The sequence below is a fragment of the Orycteropus afer genome, unplaced genomic scaffold (assembly GCF_000298275.1).
Source record: "Orycteropus afer afer isolate SDZICR_OR568_19922 unplaced genomic scaffold, OryAfe1.0 scaffold00487, whole genome shotgun sequence".
NCBI classification, from domain to species: Eukaryota; Metazoa; Chordata; class Mammalia; order Tubulidentata; family Orycteropodidae; genus Orycteropus; species Orycteropus afer.
The window spans coordinates 1615032-1634712 of NW_006922074.1; the positions used below are offsets into that span (position 1 = coordinate 1615032).

Here is a 19681-nt window from a genome sequence, read left to right on the forward strand (position 1 = left end):
CAGGGAGAGAGGAAGTGCACGATGAACAGGATCATGACAAGGGGGAATATTCTTCTCTGGGGGCCCCAACTTTAGTGCAATGGATGGGAACCACACAGAGTCTGGGAGCAAAGAGTACGGCTTAAGTCCTGGCTCTCCTGCTTATTAGCCACATCACATGGGCAACGTAACCCAGCTTCCTCATTGGAAGAGGGGTGATGCTACCTACTTGGAGGGTGTCAGAGGTTGAGCCCACACACCCAGTGCACGTGACTTCACGGTATGACTGTCTTAGAGATGCCTGTGAGAACTGGGGGGCCTGACCACAAAACCATGAGCTTAGCTCTCCCAGGGCTACAAAGACAGACTCATGACCAAAAAGGCCCACTAGTTCTCCTGACCCCACTACCCCGCCACAAATTCAAGTTGACGCCACTACAAAATGACTCCTGGCTGTCCTCAGCTTTGAAGAGCAGACTTACTGGAGCAGTGCAGTTTCACAGGAGGCAGACAGAGTTCCTTGGCGATATCTGTGTTCTTGATGGTCAAGGCCTCTTCAACCTATGGGGCAGAAGGGAAGGATGAGCGGGTCCAGCAGGCCTGTAACTGGTGAGGGGCAGCACCAAAGGTAGGCAGGCTGTGGGGACTCTGGGGACTCCATTTTAATAACCCAAAGAGCCAAAGACCTTCAGAGGACTGCTACGTGCCTGTCAGAACTGCCCCGGACAGGGGCAAGCGAGGTTCTCAAAGACACACCTACAAGCCAGGAGCGAAGCTGTGAGGTCTCATAGGGAGCTGTGTCAGGCCAGCAACCCGAGTTCTTTAAAACAGTCACTTCCTGTGTGAGTGTTATGAATTTCAGCCTCTCAGACAGCCTTTCATAAAAAGTATGGGATAAATTCCTACAGAGACAATCAGCAGTGCTGAAAGCCTGAGCAGAGGGGAAGACATCTGGCACCGTGTCAGAGACAGGACTCAGGATGAGAGACCCCGATAAGGAGAATCTCCCCCATGCCGATTCCCCAATCTGCTGTGTGGAGGCGGCGCTGAAGGCAGCTGCTGGGACGGCCAGCAGACCTCTCCCTTTCCCACTGGGTGTCCCCGGCCCACCCAACTTCCACTCACCAAAACCAAACCCAACCCCCTGCCATCGAGTCGATTCCAACTCACAGGGACCCTATTGGACAAAGTAGAGCTGCCCCATAGGGTTTCCAAGGCTGTAAATCTTTACAAAAGCAGACTGCCTCATCTCTCTCCTGTGAAGTAGCTAGTGGGTTTGAACCGCCAACCTTCTGGTTAGCAGATGAATGCTTTAACCACTGTGCCACCAGAGCCTGGGGGACCTTAGGCAGGCAGTTTCCTGCCCATAAGCAACAGAGCCCCACCACCCTTAGGGGAGCCTGATATCCCCAACAGCCAGACTCCCAGGCTCTATCTCCCAATTCTGTTAACTCCACTTAAGAATGGTTCAAGTTCTGTGCCTGGAAACCCAGATGTGAGGACCTCAAGGCTAAAGAAAGGCCCTGTCCCCCAATATTCTGAACACACCTCAAGCCCACCTCAGGTCACGTCCTGAGACCACAGCTGCCTGCCTCCACATCACCCTCCTTTCCTAAAGACAGTGCTTGACAAATTACTCCACAGCCACCTGCTGGGAATGGGAAGTGTGGGGCTTCGTTGGCCTCAAGAAGCTGGCCAGCCAGGGCCCTGTGTCACAGAAGGTGGCACATAGCCTGGCAAACTGGTCTGCTGTGAGGCTGGCCAGCCTTCTGGGGCGCTCTCCTCTGTGACTCAGCTCCTAGAATCTGGTCTCTCAGGCCTCAAAATGAGTAGCCCACAGGTTGGCTTCTCTGCGCAGTCTTAACAGGTGGCCTGGGTTTATAGAAAGTCCAGCTCTTCCCTGGGCTTGGGGTCATCTACCTCTGCAGCAGGTGGCCAAAGAGGCTGGGCCAAAGGGTGGAAATGACCCAGAAGCCCAGCATAGAGAAAAATTTGATCAAGATCTCCGAAGGAGAAGCTAAACAAACCAACAAAATACTTTGACAGTTATGGTCACTTTCTTGCCTCACCAGACCATTCAAGGGCAGCCAGCTGTCTGGAGATCGTGATGTTACCGTCACACCTGCGGCGACCTTACCGTTTTCCCTTTCACCCACTCGGTGGCTAGCGAGCTCGAGGCAATGGCAGAACCACAGCCAAACGTCTTAAACCTGGCATCCACGATCTTCCCCTTCTCGTCCACTTGGATCTAGAGGAGAGAACAGAGCTGGGCAGTGGCCCCAGCGTCGTCCTTCCTAACCCAGGAGCTGGGCCTGAGCCCCGTCTTGCCTGCCACACGGTAATTTCTGGCACTTCACTGATGGGCGTGCTTTGTTTCCCAGTGCTCAGTGATGAAAAGTTAATTGGAGGAAATTATAAAGCTACACAGGTCTAGCTGGTAATGACCAGCTGAAAGATATCTCCCTGCCATGCCTATTTTTGGTGACAAAGTCCTATTTGAGGGCTCAGGGCTCAGGGTTGCTAGGGCCAATCTACCACTTTAAACCTGTGAGAGCAGATGAGCGAGGTCTCTGGCTCATGCCTTTCTCCTGGACACAAACCGTGTTTAGCGGGTCCTTCCTGCCTTGTCTGTTTCTCAGGATAAGCACGGCAACCCCCGGCAAGCTGCTCACACCCCAGGATGAAGGGGATTGTGGGTACAGCCATGGTTTCCCAGTATGCCAGCCACCACCTTCATGGTGCCTCCACTTTGGGGAGAGGGTAATTTATGATGTTTGTCTTATTGGGGTTTGGTAATTCAGTGGTGGTGGTTTTGCTTCAATCAGTCAAATTCACTACCCTTTTTGCTTAGCTGAAGCTGGAACTGAAGGTGATACAAGGAACAGAATAGTGACATCAGTTCTCTAGTTCAAAAGGGATTGGGAGAGTACATACGATGGCAGGAGAGCTAGAATTTCGTCCCTGCTCTCATCGTTTAACAGGGACTCAGCCCACCTCAGAGGAGGCAAGATGGTGAGCAAAGGAAAGGCTCTGTAGCAAGTGCTTCATAAATTATGCAGCACCATACAAGTGTGTAAGTTGTTCTCAGCTGCTGTTCTGGTTACTGAGTGCTGCTTTGTCAAGAATATACTACAAATGGGATGCCCTTAACAAACAGGAGTTTATTCTTACAATTTGGAGGCTTTAAGTCCAGGTTCAAAGTGCCAGGCTCTAGGGGCTGGGTGAAAGCCCCTCAACCTTGGGGTCCAGCTCTGCCTCCTGCTCCCGGCTCACTGGAGCTAGAGGCGTTTCTTCACTCAGACAGCTGCTGGCTGCTGAGGATGAGATGCCCCAAGGTTGACAAGTAAAAAGGCACAGTCCCGATGTTACCAATCCACATGGCAGGCCATTAACTTAAGTCCATTGTAAGTCCCAAGGTCGGCAGTGCATGGCAGGCTGCTGAACAATGACACGGCTATATGCAGGGTCCAAGGTGCCGTAAGCTAGCTACTATCCCCGCCAAGGCTTCTCCTTATATACAGGAAGCAGACCACATCCCAAAGGCAACTACTCAGCTGTGTGGTAGATCCCACCATAGAGCTGATTGCCAGTCTCATCATGGGGAATAACTACTGCTCAACCAGGCCCAGCCAAGTTGACACACAAATATAACCATCACAGTTGCTGAGTGGGCTCTGAGTCATGGCAAGAACACATAAAACAGAATGTAGTAGTGCCCGGTCCTCTGCTATCTTCAAAGGGATTACTGTTATTTCCATGAAAGACGAAGAAAACCTGTCATACCTGCAATTTCATTACATCACCACAAGCCGGAGCCCCTACCAATCCAGTTCCAACATTTTTAGACGTCTTGTCCAGGGACCCCACGTTTCTCGGATTTTCATAATGATCAACAACCTGAAACGAGAGGGGGAAGAGAAATCAAGATGACACTCTGTTGGTAGTGGCTCCTCAACTTGATGGCAACCTCCTGGAGGGCAGAGACTGAATCTCACCCATGCTCTCTAAGCCTGGCACAGGGCCTAGAACTGGAACCTGGCAGGCAATCAATAGACACCAAAAGTCACCTGGGGAGGAAGGCCCACACTCCAGCCAGTGAGAGCCATGTGTCACCCAAAGCCTTCTTACAGCTCTTCTCCAGCTACCTTCAGGCACTGTTTGAAATCCTGGAGAAAAATCAGCCACACCACATTTTAGTTCCACAGGGCTCTTAGTCACCAACCTAGTCTCCAGGTTTGCACTCAAACAGCATTCCTATTATTTCCAACAACAACAAAAAAATCCATTTTCAAAAGATAATGACTATAAAAAAAAATTCTCAAGATAATTATGAAAGCATTTCCAGAAGCTTTAAGGTGACGCTTATAGAAGGAATAAGGCTATGGAATGTGTCTATGTATGATATTAAACACAACAACAGTCTCACTACTGTATATTTGTGGTCCTGAAATAACACTAAGGAGCTCCGCAGACTTGGTGGTGAAAGCATTCCGCTGCTAACAAAAGGTCTGCGGTTGGAACTCACCAGCTGCTCCGTGGGAGGAAGGTGAGACTGACTGCTTCCGTAAAGATTTACAGCCTTGGAAGCCCTAGGGAGCTCTGTTCTATAGGGTCTCTGAGTCCCATCCACTCAAGGGGAGCGGGTTTGTTTTTGAGACAACACTGAGTCAGCAGCGCACCCTAGTGGCTGAAAGGCTGTGAGCCCAAGTTCACTCAGCGCAGAACTTCAACAAATCCCGGCTCTGGGTCTCGGGCGAAGAGTCTTCCAGCTCTTGGCAAACATGAAGCCAGAACAGTATAAATATCCGTTCAAACTGGCACACAGAAGGCTTTACTAATCTTGAGCCTTGTTTACTAGCCATTAGTAAGTGTTCTAATCTTCCAGTACCCTCCGCGCCATCTTTCTAACCAGGGATTTTGACTCCAAGCCCAGGCCCCCACAAGACAACATCCAGTGTGGACTTTTGGCCCCATGTCGATTTCCAGCAATCGTCAGCTGTTTACTGAGTGGAAGACTCTCAAGTTTAGGAGACTCTAAGCTTCCAGAAAGGCAAGGGGTGCCAACTACGCAATTCTCCCTCCTCCCACCAAAGAATTAAAAACAAGCCAAAAATCCCAAGGACAACGTGACTGACTGGTGGTTCCGTGTTTACTCCACTACGAGGCTATGCGCTCTCTTAAGGGCAGAAAGCAGCTCTCCGTCATCCCTGGGAGGTCCACCACAGTGCCTGAAATCATGTTACTACAGCAGCAACCACAGCAGCACCGTCAATGGGCTCCGTCTGCTGGGCCTCGGTGCCAGGCACCACGCCGAGAACTCGACAAGCATTCGCTCTTGTACGAAGGGATTGCTAAGATCCCTAAGTTACGAATGGAAGAATGAACTCCAGCGAGGAGCAAGGACTTGCCCAAGGTCACTTAGCCAGGACAGTGGCCTGCCTGAAGCAGACCTCGCGCCATGGAGTCAGACTGGCAAGTCATTATAGGACCAAGAGCTCACAAGAGCCCTGTTGGGAAATTTAAAGGCTGTGACGCGCAAAACAGCAAAGCACAATACAAGTCGCTGCTCGATAAGCGGCAGCTGTTACTTTTAATTCTACTGCGCAGCGCGAGAAAATAAGTTAAGGCAGAGACGTGGCAGCAGACAGACCTTCCACGCAGGGCTGGGTACTCCCCCCACCTCAGTCCGGAGGATGTTCCAGGCCGCTCAGTCTCCCTGTCGCCGCCCCCAACCCGATCCTTCTCCCGGAGTCCGGACGCCTGGGTCTCTTTGGAGTCCTTGCTCGCCCGTCCCCTACCACTGCGGGTCTCGCGCACATTATGCTCAACCCTACCTTCTTGTGATAGAGCCGAGCCGGGGCTGACAGCTCCCGGGCGGGCAGGCGCGGGCTCCGGAGCAGCAGGGCCGACGCAGCTCGCCTGAGACGACCCGCGCCAACTGCCGCCATCTTCCGGGGTTGTGTCGGCGCCGGCCAAGAACGAGGCCGGGGGCGGGGCGCGCCCTCCAATTGGGTCCGAGCTTCGGGCGCGCACTCTCTTACGTCACCGTGTCCTCGAGCCTGCGTCCTCCGTACGGGGGCCATTCGCGCTTTGTTTTTCCCCTCCCACTTACACACACGCCTCCACCATGCCTTTCTCCAGGAGGGTGGGGCTGGAAGCCGGAAGGTCCGAATTACCAGGAAAGCAAGTATTGTTGTTGTTGTTATGTGCCCTCGAGTCGGACCGACTCATAGCGACCCCTCCTTGAGTTTCCGAGGCAGTAGCACTAGGTGCTGCGTTGTGGGTAGGAGACTACCTAAAGCTGGAATGAGGGACTGAATGGAATGCGGCGCAGAGGAACACCTAGTCAGCTTTCTCTAAACCTAGTTTGCAGCTGAGGAAGCAGAGCGGGTTAGTAACTTGTCCAGGGTCTCTCATTGTTAGGTACAATTGGTATTCGAATAATCCTGGTTTGGAAGCCGGGTTCTTCTACCCTTTCCTGCCTGTCACTCTAAGCGAATGACATCAGTCGTCTAAGCCGCTTCTTTTCTTGCATTAATTCAAGTAGAACTGTTTCATCCATTTAGCGAATATGTACAATACTGAGCACCTACTATCTGTCAAGGCGCTATCCTAGTCACTGGGGAGCCAATGGAAAAGTTGTTGTTGTTGTTGTCATGTGCCGTGGAGTCGGCCCCGACTCATAGCGACCCCTCCTTGGGTTTCCGAGGCAGTATCACTACGGAAGTAGGATTGCCCAACCTTCCTTCCGAGGAGTGGCTGGTGGGTTTGAACCGCCAGCCGTCTGGTTAGCAGTCAAGTGCTTTAGCCACTATGCTACCAATGGAAAAGAGAACATCTAATTTCCAACATCTAATTCCTTTGTCCCAACAAAGCTTACTAATGAGGAGAAAGGCAAAAAAGAAACACAATACTTTCCTACCTCAAAAATAACAAAAAAAAAAAAGAAACCCCAAAACCAAAAATCCCAAACTCACTGCCAGGGAGTCAATCCCCATTCATAACGACTTCTCCTTGGGTTTTCCAGGCGGTATCTCTACGGAAGTAGATCGCCCAATCTGCCTTCCCAGGAGTGGCTGGTGGGTTTGAACCAGCAGCCTTCTGGTTAGCAGTCAAATGCCTTAGGCACTAGAAGGAAACGAACACTATGCCCTGATTTTATTTTAAAGAGTATATACTTAGGTTTTTATTTCTATTTCTCTCTATATATAGGACAATAGCAAACTATCAAAATTTATATGGCAACGCCTGGTAATTTTCTAAATAAATGCTTAGTAATGTAACTAATTCGTATTAGTTTGCAGAATGTCTTATGAGACCAGAAAACTCATTCGTGCTTTTAACACCTATCAAGTAACCGTGATGGCACAGTGATTAAAGTGCTTGCTGCTAACGAAAAGGTCGGCATTTCCAACCTACCAGCAGCTCCGCTGGAGAAAGAGGAGGCAGTCGGCTTCAGTAAAGATGACAGCCTTGCAAACCTTGTGGGACAGTTCTGCTCTGTCCTATAAGGACTCTGTGAGTCGGAATCGGCTCCCTGGTAACGGGTTTGGTTTTTGGTTTTAGGCACCAGTAATTACATAAGGAGAGGAATCTCTCTGGTAAACAATTTTTCTCGTGAATAGTGCAATCGATCGTTCTTCAAGGACATGGAGTTTTCTCTGCGTTTGGGTCTCGGTTGCTGGGGAGACTGAAGCGCGCTTCAGATCACAATAGGCAGTAATGCATTTATGCTAAGAGTCATTCTGACCTTCTCAAGATGGCGCAAACACTTAACTACAATCATCACGATCACGCCATGACTTCCTCTATGGCCTTCACTTCCTGCCCAAAGACCCAACTTCTGTCTGAAGTTGTGACGGAACACATGAATGTTAATGAGTTTTTTCTCTGACGGGATCTTTTACAAAAATATAAAAGTAATATGAGTTGCATGTATGTAAGATATTTTTCAGTCGTCTGAAGCTCCCAATTTCCACTTAGATGGCAAGGCAGCAGGGGTTTTGATCAGGCGCGCGCCGCGGGCAGCTTCTACTTCAGGCGGTCTTCGGCGGCCGAACGAAGGACCCGAGTCACTGGAGGAGCAAAATGGCGACAACGGCTGCATCCTCCGCCTCAGAACCGGAGCCTGAGCCCAAGATTGGACCCACAGTTGTGTCCAAAGTCGAAGGAGAGGAGGATGAGATTAAGGATACTAGGACGAGGAGGAAGGTGTTATCGCGGGCTGTGGCTGCTGCGACGTACAAGACCGTAGGGCCCGGGTGGGATCCGCAAGAGGAAGGCGTGAGTGAGAGCGATGGAGATGAAGACTACGCCATGGCTTCTTCCGCTGAGAGCTCTCCCGGAGAGTACGAGTGGGAGTACGACGAAGAAGAGGAGAAGAACCAGCTGGAGATCGAGCGGTTAGAGGAGCAGGTGAGCGCCGGGTGGGCAGCGGGCACCTGCCCTCAGCCTCTAGGCCCCGGCCTGCTCCTGTGCAGACGGGACCGGGGATGCTACCCTGATGCTCAGCAGTAATAAAGCCGCCAATGCCGCGAAACCGTTACTAATCATTGCATTTTCCATCATTTGAGCGCTTATTGCGTGCTCAGCGCTTTGCTAGCGTTATCCCATTGAATCCTTGCAACGACCCAGTGAAGGAAGTGATGTTATCTCTGTTCCCCGGGGGAATACTGAGGTTCGTGGGAGTCCCTTCGCAAGATTACACATCTTGCAAGTAGAGAGTCAGACTTTGAACTGACTCTGGAACTCCCACGCTTAGCCCAGACTGAAACTATATCCAGCGGTGAAAAGAAATCGTACTTGTAAGAGAGCTCTGGTAGCATAGTGGCTAAGGCACTTGACTGCTAACCAGAAGGCTGGCGGTTCAAACCCACCAGCCACTCCTCGGAAGGAAGGTTGGGCAATCCTACTTCCGTAGTGATACTGCCTCGGAAACCCAAGGAGGGGTCGCTATGAGTCAGGGCTGACTCGACGGCACATAACAACAACAACAACAACAACAACAACAAAAGAGAGCATTATGTTCTTGCAGGAGTGACGATGGTGATGAAATACGGTGTAGTCGGAAAAACACTGACGTGGCGAGGAAAATAGAAACGGGAAGAGACTGGCCAGTTGGAGGCTCAAACGCCAGTTCTAGTTGTTTCACACCTGTGCATGCTTGGGTGCATTTCCTAAATTCTCCGAGCTTCTGCTGCTTTATCTGTAAATTAAGAGCAACGATTCCTGCCTCATAAAATTGTCATAATAGCAGTGACAGCCCTGTGCCTGGCACCTAGTAGGAGTAATCTGTAAAACAAGTTTGGGAGATATAGGTGGTGTAGGCCAGGGGCCCAGCAGGAAGTAGATAGGTGGCACATTCCGATTAGGAGAATTTGGGAAAAGGTTGATAAAGGGATTACTGTGTTTCTAAAAGTGTGGACGGGAGACTCAGAAGTAAAGCTTAGTACTCCACGTCTGGGAACATAGGACTTGGTGTCCACCTTTAGGCCTGAAATGGTGTGAGTAGTTGTGTGGGGACAGCATCTGAGAGGAGCTGGCACCTTTGGTCAAAAGGCGCAGCCTGCTGTTTCCCACCGGGGAAGGAAGCAGGTGGAGGAAGAAATACCCTCATCTCCCTCTCTTCCTCCAAATCTCTGGTGGTGTCTCCCATTGGGCAACATTGGGCAAATCCAGCTGGAAGCCAGAGAGCCCTGTTGGTGTGCACCGCACAGGGCAGGGAGGGGAGGGTGGAGTGGAATTGGAAGGGCAAACCAAAGATATGGACCACAGTTTTCATTTTACAGATGAGGAAAATGAGGCTCAGAACAAACGCTGAAATGATTTGCTCAGACTCACTCAAAGTGGGATTTGAGCTCTTCAGGGTTGCCTGTGGACTAGATGTCACATTGGATTCCCCCTTCTGGTACTGTATTTTTATTAAATTATGAAAGTGATGTCCATGGGTAAAGCTTTTCCACTTGTCATGGAGTCTGATTTTCAAAAGAGCCGACTGGGGTAGACAGGTGTGACCATTTCTCCTTTTTACAAATAAGTATGCTGCAGTTCATTCAGTCTTTTAGTTATTTAGCAGATGCAGTGTGACACACAGTGTGCCAGTCTGACTGTGCTTCTGTCTATACGGAAATCAGTACTTGAGACTTCTAGCCTTAAGCCTTTTGAAGAACCTTTAGCTCACTTTGACCTGACTGTTTTATGAGGTAGGGAGAATAGAATCATCTGTTTCAGTAGTTAGAGGCGGCTTGGGACCAAGAGGTTAAGTCCTTGATGAAGATACACAGCTTACTGGTGGAGGAGGAGGGGTTAGAGTAGAAGTCTGCTGGCTGCTAGTGCTTTATAGGCTCTGCCTGCCCTGCCTCTGGTCATAGGTGAGGATGAGTGAGATAGAGCTCGGAAGGGGACCTGGCAAGATGGTTAACTACAGGGCTTCTGGCCTTATCCTCTTTGTTCTGAGGTCTAGAAATTCACCTTTCCAGTTTTTCCAAACTTCCTTTCTACCTGCTCCTAATCCCATACTCTAGTTCTTGCTATAACTGTCTTATGATGGAACACAATAATGAGTAACGTTCTTCTTTCTTTTCTTTTTAAACTTTTTATTGTGATTTGGGTGAAAGTTTACAGAGCAAATTAATTTTCCATTCAACAGCTCATACACATTTTGTTTCCTGACATTGACTAATCCCCACAGTGTAACAGCTCTTCCCTCTTCCTCCCTGTGATCACTTTTCCCGTGTCCTCCTCTCCTTTGTATTCCTGCCTTCTGAGCTTTCTCCCTGCACAAGTGCTGCCCTTCTGATTTCCCATGGTTGATTGTTCTAAGGAGTGCACCTCCCTTGTGTAGTTCTTCTGGTAGGTCTGTCTTCTTGGCCGAAGGTTAAGGCATGGGAGTGAGCTCTATTCCATGTCCAAAGGGTGACTAGGGGCCATAGTTTTGGGAGTTTCAGCAGTCTCTTTCAGACCAGTACTCCTACTCTTTTTTATGACTTTGAGTTTTGTTCCACATTTTTCCCCCACTCTGTCCAGGATCTCCAATTTTGATCTCTTTCCAAGTAGTTGGCAGTGGTGGCCGGGTACCATCTAGTTCTTCTGGTTTAAGCGTTGTGTATGCAGAGGTTCCCATGGTCCACTAGTCCTTTGGACTAATTGTTCCCATGTGACTTTGATTTTCTACACTCTTCTTTGCAACCAGTAGTTGTATCTTAGATGGCCAGTCAGAAGCTTTTAAGACCTCAGTCACTACTCACCAAAGTAGGATGTAGAACAATGTTTTTGTGTACTGTGTTGTGCCAGTTGAGCTTGATGTCCCGTGCAACCATGGTCCCGAGGTAGGCCTGGCAACTCACTCCCTCAAAGTCTTTGGTGTGGCCAAGAAGTTACCATAATTTACCCTGTTAGCTCCACTGTTTAAACCAGAAAAACCAAACTCATTGCCATGGAGTCAAATCCAATTCATAGTGACCCCTCCTTGGGTTTCCGAGGCAGTATCACTATGGGAGTAGATTGCCCAACCTTCCTTCTGAGGAGTGGCTGGTGGGTTTGAACCACCAGCCTTCTGGTTAGCAGTTACGTGCCTTAGGCACTACGCCACCAGAGCTCCTGCTCCAGAATATACATGGGCATTTTTATAGCACATACACATATATATGTAGAAATATTGTCTGCTAAACCTGTGTATATGTTCCTGTTTGCTTACCCATACTTGATCATCTGCCTGTCTACCTGTGTATGTCTGTCATTACTGATAATGTAGAATTGCATATGTAATAGTGTTTACCTTTGTTGTGTGTACCTCTTGTGCTCCTCTTTGTGTATACCTTTTCCTTAGTGATGCTGTGCTGGTCCACCAGCCACTCCTCGGAAGGAAGGTTGGGCAATCCTACTTCCGTAGTGATGCTGCCTCGGAAACCCAACAAGGGGTCGCTATGAGTCGGGGCTGACTCGACGGCATATAACAACAACACTGTGCTGGTGACCTGCTTATGGTATATTGCCTTTCCCTTTATCCAAATCAAGACGTGTCTTTTGCTGAGCTAGCAGTTTTCCCTCTCCTCTCTGGTAACCAAGAAAGAAAGTTTCATGTGTACATTTTTCCTTGACTTTTTATAACAGTGGACTCACATAATATTTGTCCTTCTGTGATTGACTTATTTCACTTAGCATCATGTCCGCCATCTCATCTCCTCATCTCTTTCCTCCGTTTATGGGCACTTAGGTTGTTTCTGGAGCTCTGGTGGCATAGTGCCTAAGGCACTTGACTGCTAACCAGAAGGCTGGTGATTCAAACTACCTTCCACTCCTTGGAAGGAAGATTGGGCAATCTACTTCTGTAGTGATACTGCCTTGGAAACCCAAGGAGGGGTTGCTATGAGTTGAAATCGACTCAACAGCATTGAGTTCAGTGGTTTTTTTTTATTTTTGGGAGGTTATTTCCATCTTTTTGCTGTTGTGAATAGGGCTGCGATGAACATGGGTGTGTGCATATCTCTTTGCGTCCTAGCTCTCACTTCTTTAGGATATATACCTGGTGGTGGGATTGCTGGATCAAATGGTATTTCTATTTCCAACTTTTTAAGGAAGCACATACTGTTTTCCACAGTGGTTGTACATTTTACGGTCCTACCAGCAGTATATGAGAGTTCCTTTCTCTTCATACCCTCACCAACATTTGTTGTTTCCTGTCTTGTTGAACTTTGCTTTTAAATTGCTGGGGTGAGATGATATCTTGTTGTTCTGATGCACATCTCTCTAATGGCTAATGATTGTGAGCATTTCTTCATGTGTTTGTAGACTGCCTGAATATTTTTTTGGTCAAGTGTCTGTTCATGCCCTCTGTCCATTTTTCAATTGGGTTGTTTGTCTTTTTGATGTTTAGTTGTTGAAGTTTTCTGTAAATTTTAGAGGTAAGTTCCTTGTTAGAGACATCATTGCCAGACATTTTTTTGGTTCTCTTTTTACTGTTTTAAGAAGCCTTTTGTTGCACATAAGAATTTAATTTTTAGAAGGTCCCAGTCTTCTGCTGTTTGTGTATTTTTGGTTATGTTGGCTAGTCTATTTATGCCATAAATTAAGGCCCCTAAGTTTGCACCTATTTTTTCTTTGAGATCTTTATAGTTTTAGGTTGAACAATTTAGGTCTTTGATCTGATGAATGTCTTTCAAACAGGCTTTTGAAAACCTTGTCCTGCAGTACTGGCAAGCTCCAGACACCTGCATGGGTTTATATTCTTTCCTTTGCTGTTTAGGATGTTTTGTTCTTTTTCTAGTTTCTTGAGGTAGGAACCTAGGTTATTGATTTGAGACTTTTCCTCTTTTCCAATAAGAGGGTTAAGTTCTATAATTTCCCTCTCAGTGCTGTATCCCACCTGTCTTGATAGGTTCTGTTTTAATTTTCATTCACTCCTGTGTAATTAAAATTTTCTTTTCTTTGAGTCTTTCTGTTTGATCCATATATTGTTTAGAAGTGTATTCTTAATTCCAAATATTTAGAGATTTTCATATTGTCTTTGCTGTTGATTTTTAGTTTGATTCTTTTGTGGTCAGAAAGCATACTCTGTATCATTTCAGTCCTTTTGGATTTGTTGAGGTTTCTATTTTAGCCCAGGATATGGTGTCTCTTAGTGAATGTTCCAGGGACACTTGGAAAAAATGTGTGTTGTGCTTCTGTTGGCTGGAGTGTTCTCTTTGTGTCTATTAGGTCCTGTTGGTTGATAGTATTGTTGAGTTCTTTGATATCCTTGATGATTGTCTGTATAGTAGTTTTATCAGTTGCCAGGAGTTCCTCAGTGGTGCAAACAGTTAATGTGCTTGGCTGCTAACTAAAATGTTAGAGGTTCAAGTCCACTCAGAGGCACCTTAGAAGAAAGGCCTGGTGATCTACGTCTGAAAAATCAGCCATTGAAAGTTCTGCGGAGCCCAGTTCCATTCTGACACACATGGGGCACCATGAGTTGTAATCAGCTCAAAGGCAGTTGGTACTGGTATCTGTTGCTTGGGGGAGGGTGTTGAAGTCCTCAAATATAATTGTGGGTATGTTTATTTGTCTTTTCATCTCTATCCATTTTTGCTTCATGTGTTTTGAGGCTCTATTGCATGGGGTCACCATTGGAGGTTTTTTGTTGGTAAATGCACATTTAGAATTATTAGGTCTTTTTGGTGGATTGATCCTTTTATTTCTATGTAATATTTCTTTTTATGTCTAGTAATTTTCTTTGCTATGAAATCTACTTTATGTAATATTAGTATAGCCATTTCTTTTTTTGATTAATGTTTGCTTGGTTTAACTGTAAAAGGAACCCTAGTAGTGCAGTGATTAAAGCACTTGGCTGCCAACCAGCTAGTGCCAGTTTGTACCCACCAGTTGTTCCATGGGGGAAAGACCTGGCAGTCTGCTTCAATAAAAATTTTACAGCCTTGGAAACCCTATAGGGCACTTCTGCTGTGTCCTGTAGGGTCATGATGAGTTGGAATCAACTTGATGGTAGTGAGTTTAGGTGGGTGAGGTGGTACATCTTTTTCCATTCTTTTAATTTCAACTGATTACCAGAAACTCGCTTCCCATTCAACATGTCGTGAATGAATGAATGAATCTCATTGTCGTCAAGTGGATCTCAACTTATAGTGACCCCTTCTTGGGTTTCTGAGGTGGTCTCTCTACGGAAGTAGATGCCCTGTCTTCTTCCAGCAAACTGGACACCCCCTCCAGAGTTAGTTTCCTGTGCACACTGAGCACATTATATGCAGGTGCTCATGAGTTATATGGGCACATTATATGTGAAAAATACTATACTCTCTGTCTCCTCCCTCCCTATCCTTCACACACAGGCATGCATATGTATCCAGATAATTTAATTTTCTTCCCCAATGTTGCATCCCTATCTGGTGGTGCAGTGCCTAAGGCATTTGACTAGTAGCCATAAGGCTGGCGGTTCAAACCCACCAGCCACTCCTCGGAAGGAAGACTGGGCAATCTACTCCCATAGAGATACCACCTCTGAAACCCAAGGAGGGGTTGCTATGAGTCAAAGTCGACTGGATGACAGTGAGATTCATTCATTCATGAGATGTTAAATATGAAGTGAGTTTCTGGTAATCAGCATATAGTTAGGTTGTGTTTTTTTAATCCACTCTGCCATTCTGTGTCTTTTGATTAGTGTATTTAGACCATTTAATGGTAATTGTTGAAATATTAGGAGCTCTGGTGGCACAGTGGTTAAGGCATTTGGCTACTAACCAAAAGGTTGGTGGCTTGAACCCACCAGCTACTCTCCAGGAGAAAGATAAGGCAATCTGCTTTTGCAAAGGTTTAAAGCCTTAGAAACCCTGTGGGGCAGTTCTGCTCTGTCCTGTGGGGTCACTATGAGTTGGAATCAGCTTGATAGCAGTGGGCTAGTTTTTGGTTTGTTGAAGTATTAGATCTTAAACCTTTTATTATTTCTGTTTCTCATTCTTTTTCCTTTTTCTTGCTTTCCTATGGATTACTTCCACCATTTTTTAGGATTCCATTTTGATTTATTTAAAATGCTTCTGAATGTTTTTCTTTGTATGGTTTTCTTTTCTGGGTATTACAATACACATATTTCACTTATTACAATCTCCTGGTGTTTTACCACTTCAAATGAGACATGGAGACCTTACTTCTATTTAAGTAACGAGCCCTGATGGCATAGTGTGGGTAAGGCATTTCGCTGCTAACCAGAAGGTTGGCGGTTCAAACCTACCAGCTGCACCATGGGAGGAAGATGAGGTAATCTACTTCAGTAAAGATTAATAGCCTTGGAAACCTAGTGGGAATCACTGTGAATCAGAATCGACTCAATGGCAGTGGGCAAAGATCCTTTACCTTCCCGCTTCTAAATATTGCCCTGTGTGTCAGGTGCTCTTACAGTTTTTGTTTATCATCCCATATGATTTAGAAAACTCGTGAGGAGAAGGATCATCTTCGTAGTTAACCCATAGTTCATCTCTTTCTGTTGTCCATTCTTCTTTGCTGGTGTTCCAAGATTCCTTTTTTTTTTTTAATCATTTCCTTCCTGTTTGAAGAACTCCTTTAGCTGTTGTTTAAGAGTAAATCTGCTAGTGACAAATTCTGTTAAGTTTCCTGTGTTTCAGATATATGATAGCTTTTAGTGTGTGTGGTAAAGATATATGTAATGAAACATCTGACATTTCAACAGTCTTCACACATATAGTTCAGTGATGTTAATTATGTACATCATGTTGTTCAACCATCTCCCTTAATATGTTCTGAGTTACACCATCAACGCTTAACAGAGCCCAGTGTTTCCTAAGCATTGAGTTCACTTTTCCCCCCTTTCTTTCTCACATCCCTGGTAACCATTGATAAACTTTGGCTATTCTAGATGTTTCATGTAAGTGTGATCATACCATATTTGTCCTTTCATGACTGACTGATTTCACTCAGTATGATGTTTTCAAGGTTCATCCTTTGTATGATAACTTTATAAAAAGTTATTTAAATTTATTATAATATTTATTTTGAGAAGTTTGAAGCAGAAAAACAAGCTTTTGTATACATATCACTCAGCTTCAACAGATACCAGTCTTTTGCTGTTCTTATTTCTCCAATAGGAGTTTTCATCTGTGTTTTTTTGTTGTTTATTTAGTAAAATAAAAATTCTTGCTATGCCTCAGTGTTGTGCTAAGGAGCTTACAAAATTACTATTTTTAATCCTCACAACAAACTCATGAACTAGGAATTAGTAGTATTCCCATTTCATAGATGAGAAAATGGAGGCTCAGAAAAGTTAATAACTGGTGTAAGGACACATACTCTTTGTTTCCTTAGAATGCCATTTTTATTAGAGAGAACCACAGTGTGCTGTATTGGGAATCATAACAGATTTGAGGAAGCTTTATGTTTACTAGGAGCTCTGGTGGTGTAGTGCCTAAGGCATTTGACTGCTAACCACAAGGCTGGTTGTTCAAACCCACCAGCCACTCCTTGGAAGGAAGACTGGGCAATCTACTTCTGTTGAGATACTGCTTTAGAAACCAAGGAATTGTCGCTGTGAGTTGGAGTTGACTTGACGGCAGTGAGTTTGGTGTTTGGTTTTACGTCTACTATAAAAAGCCTCTTCTTTCATCCTTTTGTCTTCCTCTTCCTGAGGGTAATTTCTGCACTGCTGTTTCACCGGCTCTCCCAGTTAGTATATTTATTGTGTTTGTGAAAGATATGTGCATTATCACTAGTGGTGACGGAAACCAAGTTATTTTGATGATGGCATTTAAATTTCAGCTGTTGTTTCTTTTCTTCTAGCTGTCTATCAACGTCTATGACTACAACTGCCACGTGGACCTGATCAGGCTGCTTCGACTGGAAGGGGAGCTCACCAAAGTGAGAATGGCTCGTCAGAAGATGAGTGAGATCTTTCCTTTGACTGAAGGTAATGTGCCAGCAGACTGCTTTTCTAAACACAGAGTTGAGGAGTGATGATTTTTTTCAATGCTGCAAGTGGGGCATGCTGCTTATAGAAAATTTGAATAGTTTAGTATAGTGGAAGCAGGGCACCCATCATTCAGAGTCACTGCTGTTTAGTACGTCATCTTGTGTTTGTAGTTGTAGGCATACAACAGTGATTGACATTCTGAATCCTGACTGTGTTATCATACATTATGACAAAAATTCCATCATTTATGTATTTAATCTGTTTTCTCAGAACCAGAGCATTGTTAATAAATAATAATTCAGTTTTTGTAAGTAAATTTTAATGTAAATATCTGATACCTTAATTTTTCCATAAAGTTGGACATTTAGGTTGAGTCTACTTATTTGCATGTTAGAAACTAGTTGTTGAGCATCTTCATAGTTATATCCTCATGAGGATCTGGAACTGATATTTTGGGTAGGAGTCAGAAAACCTTGATCCTAGGTCCAGCTCTGCCCTTTTCCCCCTTCTCCTCCAAGCCTAATTGCTGAGTGGGACTCCGATTGCCTGATTCATGCCTGGCCTCACTGCTTACTTCTTGCATGACCTGAAGCAACTTATATCTGCATTCTAAGAGTTAGTTTTCCCAGCAGTAAATTCTGGGTAATAATAGTTTCTGCCTTACAGTGCATAGGTTAGATGAGCCACTCTATGGACAAGACTGAAAACATGCCTGGCATGTCATAAATGCTTAGATGGATGCCCTTGACATTGAGGTTACTAGCACTTGCCTTAGAGGATTGTGGTAAAAGTTCAATGAGAAAATACGTACAAATGCTTGGCAAAATATAAAATGCCCAACAGGTCTAAGGTGTGATTTTGGTGAGCTGATCTTATTTGGAAGCATAAAACCTTCTGTGTGCTTGGTTCAGGCACACAGAAAACGTGTGTTGGAAAATGTAAAAATGGAGTTGCCATGAACTGTGCCAGGGGTATGAGGAGGGGAAAAGGTTTGTATGCTTTGCCTCTTGGTAAAGTCCCCTGCCTCCCTCCTGAGGGCAGTGGTAATGCAGGGTCTCTTGTCTTACAGAGCTCTGGCTGGAGTGGTTGCACGACGAGATCAGCATGGCCCTGGATGGCCTGGACAGGGAGCATGTGTACGAACTCTTTGAGAAGGCTGTGAAGGATTACATTTGTAAGTTCCCTGCAGGCTCTCCCCTGGGCTCCACCTTTCCGGCTCTATCTAGCATCACTCTCTGCTGTTGTGGATTGTGCTGTGAGATGCTGCTACGCAGAAAGTGGAGCACTATTCCAGACTCTAGAAAGATTTGAGTTCAGTTATTTTTATCCTTGTCTGTGGTCTTCAGGTGAGGCGATTTGGCTTTAAATTAGAAATTGGAAGGAATGTTTGCAGAGGTGGAATAACTATAATCACATCTAGTATTTATCTTCTCGGGGAGAAATTACATTGTGTTTCTAGGTGGTTAACGGTTACCTTTTACACATTGGATAGCTTTAAGAGGTTTTGGACAGATTATTTTTTTTTAAATATAAAAAACTTTTTAAAAAACTTTTTTACATTGAAATAATTACAGATTCAGAAGTAGTTGCAAAAACAGTACAGAGAAGTCCTGTGTACTCACTTTTTCCAGCTTTCCCCAGTGGTCAGGCCATTGTCTTACTCTCACTTAGGGCCTCAGACCTGGTAACTAGCTCCTTTCCATTTTTATTTGAAGTCCGTATAGCAGCCTTATACTGATGAGCAAAACAGAGTTAACTAGCAAACTTGGGCTGCAAAAAATGCAAATGCAACCACTGCCGTGGAGTTGGATCCGACTCATAGCAACCCCTCCTTCGGTTTCTAAGGCAGTATCACTGTGGAAGTAGATTGCCCAACCTTCCTTCTGAGGAGTGGCTGGTGGGTTTGAACCACTAGCCTTCTGGTTAGCATTCAAATGCCTTAGGTACTACACCATTGAAATAGGTTTCGTAATGAAAAGCAAGCCTCAGGAAAACATGTAATTCCCAAATCAGTCTCTTGATCTTTTTGGTATCTTTATTTTAAAAGGTTAGTGTATAGACCTCTGAAATTATTTTCTAGTCCCTGTAAAGTGACTTAATAGGCAAAAATTTTATTGTAAGAATCAGTGCATTCAGAAAGAATGTAATTCGTTAGACTGGCCTTAAAGCCATGGGGATGAGTATGTAAGAGGCAAACGAAAGTGAAGGGACCAAAGAAGGCAACTGAGGTCTTATTAGTATTATTTTGCTTAAATATCATTAAAAATCTATACTTCAAATAGATTTTTGATAATA

At 45.5% G+C, this 19681-nt stretch overlaps 2 protein-coding genes across 2 annotated transcripts in view; one reads left to right on the plus strand and one right to left on the minus strand.

The window, feature by feature from the left end:
* The window catches only part of ISCU (iron-sulfur cluster assembly enzyme), an 8514-nt gene extending 2587 nt beyond the window's left edge, over window positions 1-5927 (minus strand). The window contains exons 1-4 of the mRNA XM_007954987.1: window positions 5814-5927; window positions 3763-3876; window positions 2117-2227; window positions 462-540 (exon numbers count right to left, since the gene is read on the minus strand). Coding sequence (XP_007953178.1) covers window positions 462-540; window positions 2117-2227; window positions 3763-3876; window positions 5814-5927 — 418 coding nt within the window. The remainder of the gene's footprint in view (window positions 1-461; window positions 541-2116; window positions 2228-3762; window positions 3877-5813) is intronic.
* Window positions 5928-8067: 2140 nt separating this feature from the next.
* Window positions 8068-19681, plus strand: part of SART3 (spliceosome associated factor 3, U4/U6 recycling protein) — a 35376-nt gene continuing 23762 nt past the window's right edge. Inside the window, exons 1-3 of the mRNA XM_007954989.2 lie at window positions 8068-8394; window positions 17257-17383; window positions 18456-18560. Of these exons, the coding sequence (XP_007953180.1) occupies window positions 8068-8394; window positions 17257-17383; window positions 18456-18560 (559 nt within the window). The remainder of the gene's footprint in view (window positions 8395-17256; window positions 17384-18455; window positions 18561-19681) is intronic.